This window comes from Metopolophium dirhodum, chromosome 1 (genome assembly GCF_019925205.1).
Source record: "Metopolophium dirhodum isolate CAU chromosome 1, ASM1992520v1, whole genome shotgun sequence".
Classification (NCBI taxonomy): domain Eukaryota; kingdom Metazoa; phylum Arthropoda; class Insecta; order Hemiptera; family Aphididae; genus Metopolophium; species Metopolophium dirhodum.
Genome location: NC_083560.1, coordinates 116,579,027 through 116,591,554, shown reverse-complemented (window position 1 = coordinate 116,591,554; position 12,528 = coordinate 116,579,027). Strand labels below are relative to the sequence as shown.

At 27.7% G+C, this 12,528-nt stretch overlaps 1 protein-coding gene across 1 annotated transcript; it reads right to left on the bottom strand.

The window, feature by feature from the left end:
- Positions 1-244: 244 nt before the first annotated feature.
- On the bottom strand, positions 245-10,849 carry LOC132933073 (dynamin-1-like protein). The gene is made up of 12 exons (XM_060999432.1): positions 10,373-10,849; positions 5,595-5,739; positions 5,295-5,503; positions 5,015-5,225; positions 4,851-4,951; positions 4,634-4,780; positions 2,026-2,189; positions 1,599-1,965; positions 1,361-1,537; positions 969-1,194; positions 665-876; positions 245-598 (listed from the first exon to the last, which is right to left on the bottom strand). Exons 1-12 carry the CDS (start codon positions 10,472-10,474, stop codon positions 542-544), a joined length of 2,118 nt encoding a protein of 705 aa, XP_060855415.1. The 5' UTR covers positions 10,475-10,849; the 3' UTR covers positions 245-541.
- Positions 10,850-12,528: the final 1,679 nt, after the last annotated feature.

The window sequence follows — 12,528 nt, the reverse complement described above, 5'->3', positions numbered from 1 at the left end:
TTATATTACCTTATGTGAACAAATAATTGTTTTAAACATAAGTTTTTTTGTTTCATAATTATTAATATAGTATTATAGATGAAATATAAATTAAATAAGTGTTAAAAACTCTTTTTTATACTGTATTTGTAGGATAAAAACCATGTATAATGTTATAAATGCAATCTGTGTTGAAATCACCAACAAATAAAATAAAGCTGATAAAATTTTTATGGATAAAAAAAATCTTAGTTTCTAATAATAATAATAATTTCATCCCTAATGGGTTTTTATTGATCGTTCGTCATTGTATGCATGAAAAGAATGAGGATAATTTTTCCTTCATTTTACAAAGTAATAACTAACTTATGTACGTTAAGACATCATGGGAGTGATTGAAATAAACACTAATTGTACCCCATAGTATGTACTAGGTTATTTTGGTCCGTACATTACATTTAATAATAATAATAGTATAATAATAATGGCGGATTCGTAACAATGTACTGATTGAGGATTTAATTAAAAACTAAGTACTACACATCAAATCTTCTTTACATTTTTACCAGACATGCACTTCACGGATCTCACTAATGATGTTGTTAGCATTCTGTAAGGCCTGTTGAGAAAGAGAAAAATGTTCAAAACCAATTTTTACATGATGGTGGCATATATATTATAATACCTTAAGCATATCAATAGCTTCTTTTCTGCGATTGGATATATGTTCAGATTCATTAAGTAATTCTTCTACTTGTTCGGATTTGTATAAATGTGTGACTAGTTCTGATTGCAAGTAGTTCTTTACAAAATTTACTAAAAAGTGCATTATGGCCTTTGGAACGCTATCTTGAATAGATTTCCTCACAATGTAGAAATACGATTTGATCAATCTTTCTGTAAACCATCAAACAATGACAGATCAAAGTTAATAAGCATTTGACAAGTTAACAATGTTATAACAATCTTATGTGGAAACAAATATGTACCAATTACGTCACAATCACGCAGTTCTTTCTCAGATAGGTTCCTGTTGGATGGACTCTGCAAATCCATGCTGCTAAAACTGCTGGCTATAGTCGAAGGCATACATTCATTTTGCATTTGATGCACAGGAGTCGTTGCTGGAGACGATTCTACGGAATTCATTTCACTATTCATGTCCGCTTGATGCTGCTTTGGCGTTTTCTTTAATGATCCCGTACTGGCGACACTCTTAAAAACATTAAAATATATTACCAACAAATTCCTACTGTATAGGTAGGCCATTCCCACCACTACAACTTTACAACATGATATACATTTCTGCTGATGATTTAGTACACCAATAGTAATTTATCAACAATTAAAGTAAAGTTGGGAACTACACTCGCACACTTACATCTCTATCACATCCAGTCGTAGAGTTGTTCACATTGTATTTTCTCAACATGCGTTGCCTTGAATATTCATCTTCTTCAGCGCTTTTCATCATTAATGATACGAGTTCTGCGTCCCTATGAAAATCTGGATGTTTGGTGTTTATGTACGCCAGTTCAATGGCTACCAAGTTTTCAACCTTTTTGTATCAAAAAAATAAATATAAATTCCGTTATTCATCATACATACTCAAAATTTACCATTGCATTTGTTGTAGGTAAACGTCTACGCAATAACTGTGTCACAACATCTACAATGCTTTCATGGAGTTTAGGAAATCTGATCATTTCCTGCTGTGATTCAATGCCGCAGTGTTGGATCATACGTTGCATTTCTTCATGTACAAGTTCTACACACCGCAATGAGGGTTCTTCTAGTCGGCGTATTTGTCTTTTAACTAACAACTCGAAAGATACTTCTGGAACAAACAATGCTGGTCTAGGCCCCGTGGCATTTCTTATGGCGGTCAACACATCCATTTTGGATAAACCTGTCAGAGGATGAATAGAATCCAAAACCTTGCCAAATGTCTCGTGAAATATGTAACATATTCGGGCACCACCACATCTATAATTAAATAAAATAGTTATTTATGTAAAACCAAGATAAATCAATATTTTTAGTTACAGTTCGGTTGTTTCAATATTCTTTGAAGTACCATCAATTGTTGAACAATATGCCGCAGCAAATTTTGTAATGATTTGCAACAATGTTTGGCTCTTATCTGATACATCGTCACCAAATGAATACAATAGTGATTGGAATTGTGAAACCATAACGTTTACTCTTGTCTAAAATCATACAATTCACAAATCTTAAACTTATTCAAATTATTAATATATAGCAATACTATATAACATCAAGTGAAAACCATACAACTCAACGATTTAATTTTTTTTCATAAAGTACAATGGGCATTAAGGTTTTTGCAATTAATAAAGCTATATTAAGGGTAGATATTTTTTCCTATTCATAAATATAAACCCTTTAATGCAGATAAGGTACTAATAATCAAAAAATGAATTATAATATTTATTTAGGTAAATTTTTTTTTAAATTTATGAGGACATGATTCTGTATTTTTTTTTTATAATTAAAACATTTCTACTATTAGTAATTAAATAGTATACCTAATATATGAATTAAAATGAAAAAAAATCTTTTAATAATACCTATTCTTAAATATAATTATTTTATACTTATGGGCATTGGAGTCAGTGCATTTTTAGTATAAAAATATGCCTTACAGGAAAAACTCTCATACCCTGTAGAATAGAAGGATTTAGTTAATTTTATTTTTTATTTATAAGAAGATAACATTTCGCAGGTTAGATCTAAGCCCGATTTTAAAAATTATAATTACAGAAGCAAAAATATGAATTTAATAATGCACAATATTGGTTCTTTTTTTAACGTATTTTTCTACCACTATTTAAAGTAAAATGAAAATTTGCCCTTTATTCAGGCCTGAAAAGTGTGCTTTTAAATAAAAAAAATTTACGAAATCCAACTATTCTACAGGGCATGAGAGTTTTTCCTGTGAAATCAATTTTGTTTATATAATACACCACCAGGGACGGCGAACCTTTCTGTTCCCATGTGTCAAATAAAAATGTTGGTTGGATTTTATTTTCCCTGTGTGTTAGCTAATTTGATGACCTTTTTTTTAAACTTAAAAATTCCTTCATCCATACCTTAAACGATAAAAACGACAAGTTGAGTGTGTCACTAAAATAGCATGTGCGTGTCATAGATTAGCCATATCTGTAATACACCGTATCAACATCCCCACCCCCCCCCCCCCCTAATAAGGTATTGATCTGTAGATTAGTGGAAAAATATTACAATTAAGGTAGTAACTAAAATATAAAATGTAATTTTCAAACTTGATAGAATTTCAGAAAATTGAAAAAAACCGGCACAGACACCCTTAAGTCAATTTTTAGGCAATTAATTAAGTAGTTTTTAGGCTCATTATTTTTGTATAAGGCAACCCACAATTCTAAGTTAAGAGGACACTACACCCATATGTTTTGTTTCTGCCTTACAAACATAGAAACATAGAAAATGTGTGTTTGGTAGAATTAATTTTAATATTAGAGGGAATTGATCTATTATCAAGCTTAAAGGTAAGAACATTAAGGCCCCTGCAAATGTGTCATTTTTAAGGAGTTGTGTTTAGGAAATTATTTCGTTTCTGCGATTACTGATTGTCTTTGAGTGTGTAGTAAATGATCATTAGTGAGTGTAAACTCCCTTACCATCGCCCGCGACCTGTATCAATTTACAATTCATTGTTATTTATTATCTGGTTTATGGTTGCACGCACGCACATGCACAAGTCATTTTAAGTCATTAGATCAAAATATTCAAAACCAATTTATGAACATGAAATACCCGTCGCACTGACAAAAATTAAGGTACTTCTAGTGGTTCAATTTAAAAATGTAAAGATGTTTGTGTTGGTAAACAAGTTTATTTTGCATAGGTCGGAGCACTTTTTCAATTTTAGCAAATTCTTGACGAGAATAAATATTTTACATTTTATAAATTTATAAATTTTTAATATTGAATATATTCAAAAATATCTAAAATATAAAAAATATGCTCCGATTGATGCAAAGTAAACTTGTTAACCAATAAAAACATCTTTAAATTTTTTAAATCTAACCACTAGATGTACTTTAATTTTTGTCAGTTGCTAAGGTCGTTTTGATGAAAAATATATAGGGTTTGCAGGGGCCTTAACTGAGTTTTCTTGTTGGTTTTTTACGATATTTATCATACTTATAACTTGCTTGGCAATTAAAAAATATTATAAAACCAACAAGAGAACACAGATAATGTTCTAACCTTTAAGTTTGATAATAGGTTAATTTTCTCTAATATTTAAGATAACAACACAAAAATGGTTCCGCTAAACTCAAATTTGATATATTTTGAATTTGTAAGACGGAGGGTGTGACGTCATCTTAAAAATGAGAGTTTATAATTTATTATGTTATAAATTGATGACTTTCTTTCTGTCTGCCGTATAGTCTTAATATTTAAATTAATATAATAGATTGTATGATAATAATTTACATTTAAAGTATAACAATACCTAAATACTTTCATACACTTTTACAAGTAACTAACAAATAAATAACTAGCATAATTTCTTAACAGTCGATGACTATTGGTTAATAAGTGAAAAATTTTATAAAAGTAGTTGTAGGCTTTTCTTGATAATTACTTTTAGGTTTGGCAAACAATCTCGAATGTGATGCATTAAAAGTCTGTTAAGTGTCTTTGTTAAATATGGAGTTCCATTTCGGTTTGCCAATGAAGGGTATTTCCTTTGCAAGTAAGTAGATTCATCTTTTAGAGCATTAGCAATTGACTGCAAAAAATGTAAGGTAATAAACATGCTAATATTGTATTAATATTATAAGTTCTTCTTTCATACATACCTTATTGTCATTTATATCTTGCTGTGATCGATTAACAACACCAATTATTCCTAGTTTAACAGGAATCACTCGACCACATAAAATATCAACTGCATCAGTACCTGCAAAAAAAAGTAAGTTATAAAAAATTACAAAAAAATTGATTTAAGAAAATTAAATATTACCTGCATCCATTAGATCAAGTTTAGTGATTACAGCTAGAGTTCTCTTTCCTTCAGAATCTACTTCTTTAGCCAACTTTAAACTTTCACTATTTGTCATATCTGTATTAGCGGTACTTACTGCCAAAATAATTGAGTTTGGATTTTGAATATACTTGACAACTAAATTTTTCACTTGAGATTCAATATCATCGGGTTGGTCACCCACAGGAACCTAAAATTTTTTAATTTTATAAACACATTCAATTTCAAATATTTAATGCTAAATCATGAGTGTCCCTACTTTAGTTATTCCAGGCAGGTCCACAAGTGATAAATTCAATACATGTATGGAATATATTTTCAAGCTAATAGGGTCGGGGCATATTCCTTTATTGCTGCCAGCAACTTTGTTGGTCTCATATTGAATTTCATCACGTATTTCATTAAAATCTTTGAAAACTTTATTTTTACAATGCAGGAATTCACCCCATTCCTCCAAATTAACTGTACCTATAATATTATGTAATAAGAAGATTAAGATTATTTTATTACATCAATAATATAATGTACAATAATAATATGTAAAAATTAATACTATTACCATTTTCTGAACTTCTATGTTCTTTATCAGTGAAAGGACAATTGACAAGCTGAAGAATTAAAGGACATCTAGTAACAATTCCTATACCTCTGGGTAAAAATGATCTACCGACAATACTTTCTATTACTGAGCTTTTACCAGAACTCTGTAAAAAAAAATAATGTGTTTGTGATTTTGTTTCATTAAACCCCAAACAAACATAATACTATCTATTATTTAAAATGAAGAACCAAAAACTACATACAGTTTTATATTTTATTTGCAGTTAATTCTGTATTTTAAATTAAGAAAAAACTGCCACATTCTTAAGAAATAGATTACAATTTGTCAAAATAAATTCTAGATTTTAGTAATAATTAATGGTTGTAATATTATTATTTTTTTTTTTGTTTTTCAGTTTTGTTAGAATATTTTGTAATACACAACTAAAACCTTTTGAACATGTATAACTTAAACGAAGGAATGAATTTTAACTTTTTGTTGGTTTTATTATAATTAAAAAGTAGAAAAAGTAACAACATGCCAAGCCATTTTAATGTTATACAATTATTTTTATTATTTCTATTATTCAGTGGTATGTCTACAAATATATAACGGTAGGTCAGAGACATTTAAAGAAGGCCAACCTTACTGTTTTGAGGCCATAATTATTTGTTAAAATAGTTATATTTACTTTTCAAAATATAAGCCTCTGTTCCTGGACTTTTAGTCATAACTTTAAATGTTTTAAATAATATAATAAATATACATGTATGATACGTTGGTTGTGAAAAATAAGTTATCATCACTTTTAATAGCTAATTATAACTCTCTACAACTTTTTAATAGCAACTATTTTAAAGTCCTCCATAATAAACTAGGTAATTTTGAAAGTAATTACTGAAATATGAAAACATTAATGGCTAGTACCTAGCACATTTATTATATACAAAAAATAACAATTATATGAATATATTTTATTCTAAACAGTATATTTTGTATAAACACAAATTTCAATAATATTGCTATAAATTATAATCCATACCTTCTAAAATAATATTTTCTATTTTCAGTGTATTTTTTTTTATGGTGGTTGAATGAATCCCATTGTTTTAAGTTTTAATTTTAGTGTAGGCAAGTAGGTTACAGTTAGGTAACAAATTGATAGTACTGATAAACAACAAAGTAAAAAGTGATAATATATTACAGTCCAATTACACTTTACAGAGAGTAAACCGGTATGTTATTACTAACGCTTAGAGTTTGATGCATGAGCATCTTTTTTTCTAGACTGCTTGAAACGATGCTTTCCAAGATACAAATGTGTTTCAAGTATTTTACTTTCATTATTAACTTTATTTGAGGCATTTTTCAAAGTTTTTGACATAATAATAATAATAATAATGTTTAGTTTATTGTTATTTCAAAAATTACAATTTAAAAACATAATATATATAATGTGAAAAAATTTGTCTCCAAAAGCCGTAGCTTGTGGGGAGACAAGAGTTCATGCTTCTTAAGTTTATGAATTATCCTTAACAATACTATTTACTGATTTAAATACATTCAAGCATAAAAAACAAAAAATAAAGATAAAGATAAATAATAACATAGTGATATAAAGTAGTGTATTAAAAGACAAATTGTTAAAGTGTTAATATAAAAGTAACTAAAACTAATTTTATTAGTTTCTATTCAAATTGTGATATTGATACTTTATAGATAACATACTTTTTATAAAGGGTAAAATTATCAAAACTGTTAATATTGATACAAAGATAATTACAATAATATAAACTAATATAATATGGGTTTCTTTTACCGAATTCACTATTACATTTGAACATTTGAAAAGTATTGTTTATAATTTGGCGAGTATCATAATTGTGTTTAAAATTAAACTCTTTATGATTATATAAGTAAAAATTGCATAAAACTTCTTTAATATATAGTTGCTTAAGGTTGAGTAAGTTATAAGTTTTATATATAATATCAGTATTTGTGCGAAAGGGTAATTTAAAGGAAATTCTAAGTAGCGAATTTATTGTCGATGTAAGTTTTTTAAGATGTGTAATATAAGCTCCTCCCCAAGCTGAAATCCCATAACTAAAAATAGATTGAGCAAGTGCACAAAAAACCATTCGCATGGTAACTGGCAATAAGATATTCTTTAGAGACTTGAATTTATAGAAAAGACTTCTAATTTTTTTTACAGTAATACCAATATGAGTATCCCATTTTAAGTACTTATCAAGAGTTACACCTAGGTATTTAATTGAGTCAACAGATTTAATATTAGTACAATTACAACTAAAGTTATCATTATTTGGAGATTTCACTTTAAAACAATTTAAAAGGTGTATTTTTATACCGTCTAACATTTGAGAGCTTTTTTTTGAAATCGCGAAAGAAATGCAACAAGTTTTTTCATAGTTTATTTCAAGAGAATTTAAACTAAACCATTTATTAACATCGGACATAATTTGTGTCGCTTTAGAAACTAGAGCGTCTTTATTTTTATCATTGATTAATATAGTGGTATCATCAGCAAAACACGTAATCAATCCATCACAATTTAAATCTAGAAGATCATTAATATAAACAATGAATAGTAGAGGTACCAGCACGGTTCCTTGTGGAACTCCGTAATTTAAAATGTTATAGTTGCTAAATGTATTATTTATTTTAACCCTTTGGTTACGATTTGTTAAAAAGCTTTTGATGAGATTGTTTGCAACACCACGAATTCCATAATTTTCTAGTTTTTTTAATAATAAATTATGATCTACATTTAAGTGCATTTTTAAACATTTTTAGGGCATTATTTATTATTTTATGTAATTTCTAACCTATTTTCATTAATATTATGAAAAAAATAAAAATATAATATGTACCTAAATACATAAATTGTAATAAAACCAGGATTTTAAAACATTATTTATAATGTTTTAATCGAAAACCTGAAGATTACCTGATGTTATATACTTCAAAATAAAAATGATTTATATTACATGGAACTATGTTTATATTTCAATGTAAATTTTTTTATTCATAGGTAATGTGAAAAATGTGAAAAATGTCTTAAAAAATTAAAATATGCATTAAAAAACGTCAAAAATGCCATAAAAAACCTAAATAAAACTTTCAAATTGCAACACTTATTAGAAAGGTATTAATTAATAATTGATAGTGATATTGAATATTTCAAATTTATTAAGAGTCAAGGCATTAATTATTCAAATCTCTTTTAAATTAGAATCTATTAAACAAATTTTCTATCTTATTCAATTTGAATCTAAGCCATTTTTACTTATAAGTAGGACTGGAAATGTTTTGACCTTAACAAAAAAGAAAAAATACCATAAAATTGCTTTTATGCCCAAATATATCAATATTACCTAATTTTTTTATTAGAACTTGAACCATAAAATGTTTTTCTTAAATTTCAAAAAAAAATTGGAGGATTGCACAATTTCAAATCTTTTATGTAGACTTTTAATCAGAAAAAAAGATTTATTTTCATTTAATTTTCAATAATTTTCTGGTAATCTTAAGAGGATGTTAGATGTCAGCACATTATTTGTTTTCTCTCTCTCTGACCCACGCACAACATAGCAAATTTTACATTCAATCATAATGATTTCTAAAATTAGAGTGAAATTACATTTTATAAAATGTAAAGGTAAGAGGGCATCTTAAAGGCGTTTTATTATATTTTTATTTTAAAGTGAGTTAAGAGTATTTTAAAATTGTAAATTATTAATTAAATTATGATACTTTTTTTAGAATTACATACAATATCATATTAGGTATATAAATAGATTATCAAAAGACAATAATATAATTACTGTGTGGATTACACTATGTTTTTAAATCGGTAATTTTCATTTTGGGTTCAAAATTTGGTTTTGAAGGTAAATGCTCACTAATTCAATTGACCACAAAATCTCCTACTGGACCACACCACTACTATTAGTACTATTTTCTACCTTACTGAAATCAGTTAACTATTAAATACAGAACTTTATTACAGTATTACTAGTAGGATCTGATTTTATTTACAAACAAATACATATTGATTGATCTTTATTCTTTGGTATACCTATGTTTTAGGAAAATGTTGAAATGTTTATATAAATCTCGATATAAATAGTAGTCCATAATAATAAAAAAAAAAACTAAACTTGAATAAGATGGTAGGTACTCTTAATTGTTTGAATAATTTTAATACCCAATGTTTTTATTTAGTTGTATATGTACCTATCATAATTTAATTTTAGTTATAACAATTTTGATACATAACGATAAAATTATGAATGTAATATTTTTGTTCGAAGTGTTTAAGAATAAAATAGTAGTAGATAATGAAAAATGTAATTTAATCAAAATATCTAATAAATACCTAATTGGGTATGTAAAAGAAATATAAGTACCTATGTTTCCATTTTTCTATCACACAATGACTTAGAAATGATTTATAAATAATTTCCTTAATAGGAAATGCATTAAATCAAAGTTGTTTTCTGTAGATCAGGATAGTTAAAAAGATACATTGTAATTATTGACTGTGGTAAAGAATACAATTACATCCAAGTGACATTTTTTTCACACAGAATTATAATGTAAGAATTATAATTAAGTTATACATTAATAAAATTGAACTCGTGACATATAAAATATTGGATAATATGGGGAAAAGTAATATACCTCAGTAATATGAATTCATAAAATTATTAACTCTAACAATTAACAGATTTGGTGGAATGGCATAGTCTTACCATGAAAGAAAATTAACATACCTGTGATCCGACCACTACAATTTGAGGAAGCTGTATGGCATCGTAACCGACAGTGTTGAACACGTCCTGTAATCGGTTGATGACAGGAATCAATGCCTCCATTGTAAGAGCCGGTGGTCCACAAACGGACAGGCAGACACGTCTGCACTACACAGGCTAGTTCTTTCAGGCTCGTAGTAACTTTCCACCGACGCGTACTGTTCGTTGGCGGTGGCAGGAGGGCGGGCGACGATTATTTTTTTATTTTATTCTAAAGCGGCGTCTACAAATATTTGATCGGGCGTAGATATAGAATTCGAATATCAGTGGTGGTTGTTGGCAAATGCACTGAAATTCAAACGGCTACGTGACCAGTGACAATATCGAAATAATACCCAACAGACACAATCGGTGGTGGATGGGGATGCGCGCAATGGAAATATTATAATGGCAAATGGCAGTCGGCAATGTTCTCAGTATGTCGGGAATCGGGAGCGGTGATAACGATAACGATTTTCTGCCGCGACCCGACGACCAGCTGCAAAAGGCGCGTTGGTCGGACCGTGGTAACAGACGCCACTTCTGGTGGTACCGTAAAAACGGCTGTGGAGGTTCTGATTACCGAAAAAGTATACACTGACAATTACCGCTAAAATGCAAAATTTCAAATGTTTAAATTATTTAAGGAAATTTATAATAATATGTCCATGGTATGAAGTCGAGTGACCAAATTTTGAACAGTAATACATTAATAATAAGCGGAGAGTTAATTTAATTTTTTAACTGTTGATAAGTACCAAATGTTTGCAGGTAATTTTAAAATCATTACCCGGTCACCACAAATCATAATTTACTCAACATTGTTATAACTATAGGGCTCAGCCGTACACGATTTATTGAATTTCATATAAAATTTTAACTGAAGCTATGAATGAATAATTTTACAGAGATGTGTTTTTTCTGTCTGTCATCACTTTTTGGGCAGTAAAATTAAACAATACACTCAAAATAATTAGTTACATGCGATTGCACACACTGTAATTTAAGTATATTAATATGTATATTATAAAGGAAACAAAAATACTGAAATGACACATTACAATCTCGGGTGAGGCAGTTCATATTATAGGTATAGTATTATTATGAATAAGGTAGTCGGTATACGCAACATGTTGATACTGAATATACTGTATGTTAGCGGTGTATCATTATATTTATTATTATTATTGTTATTATTATTATTATTATTATTATTATTATTATTATTATTATTATTATTAATATTATTATCCATGTGGTATTAAAATTTGTTTATAAATTTAACTTATACGTGTATGGATGATTGAAATTACTATTAATCTATTCCATTCAACGAATATGCTTTAATTTAAAAAATTGATATTAATAAGGTGGTTTTTAGTAGAAAATTGGATCTAGTTGATACTTAAGTGGGAAGTCATAATCAAAAGATTCTTAATAATTTTTAAAATAACCAGGAAAAAAAATAAGAAAAAACGGAAATGTTGAAAAAATTGATTTTGGTTTTTTGATGTGAGTAACTTAAAAACGAATAACCGTATAGCTACATCACTATAATTATTACCAAATGTTTATATTAGAATTTTTATATATAATAAAATTGCAAAATATTTTCATTCTTATTTAACTACCTATGCATAGACATTTGACTTATTCAATTTTAAACTCTGGGTGGAGCGAGCGATAAATGTATTGATTAACAATGATGAGTGCTATTTAAAATTGTTTTTTGTCTGCATGAAATATCATCCTTTTCGGGACATTAAAAATGCTTAGTACCTAAAAGGTTCCTAATAAGTTGTTATTATAGATATTTAAAAATATTTAATCTATAAATATATATGCACGATTTTTTTTCATAAGCATTTTTATATAACACTTTTCAAAATCACGAACATTTGCAAATTATTTTGTTGTTGAAAATGTAAAAATGTTTAATTTTTAGAGCTAGTTCAAGAAAATGTAATACAAGTTTCTTCATACTCATTCTAACTCATAAGTCATAAGTAGTTCATATTGGTACCAAAAAATCTATGAAACATATGATCGAACATTTTTTTATGGAGAATATTTCAAGCTCAAATTCAGACAAAATAAAATATATCAAACAAGGATTTTAATATTTTAGATTCTGAGCG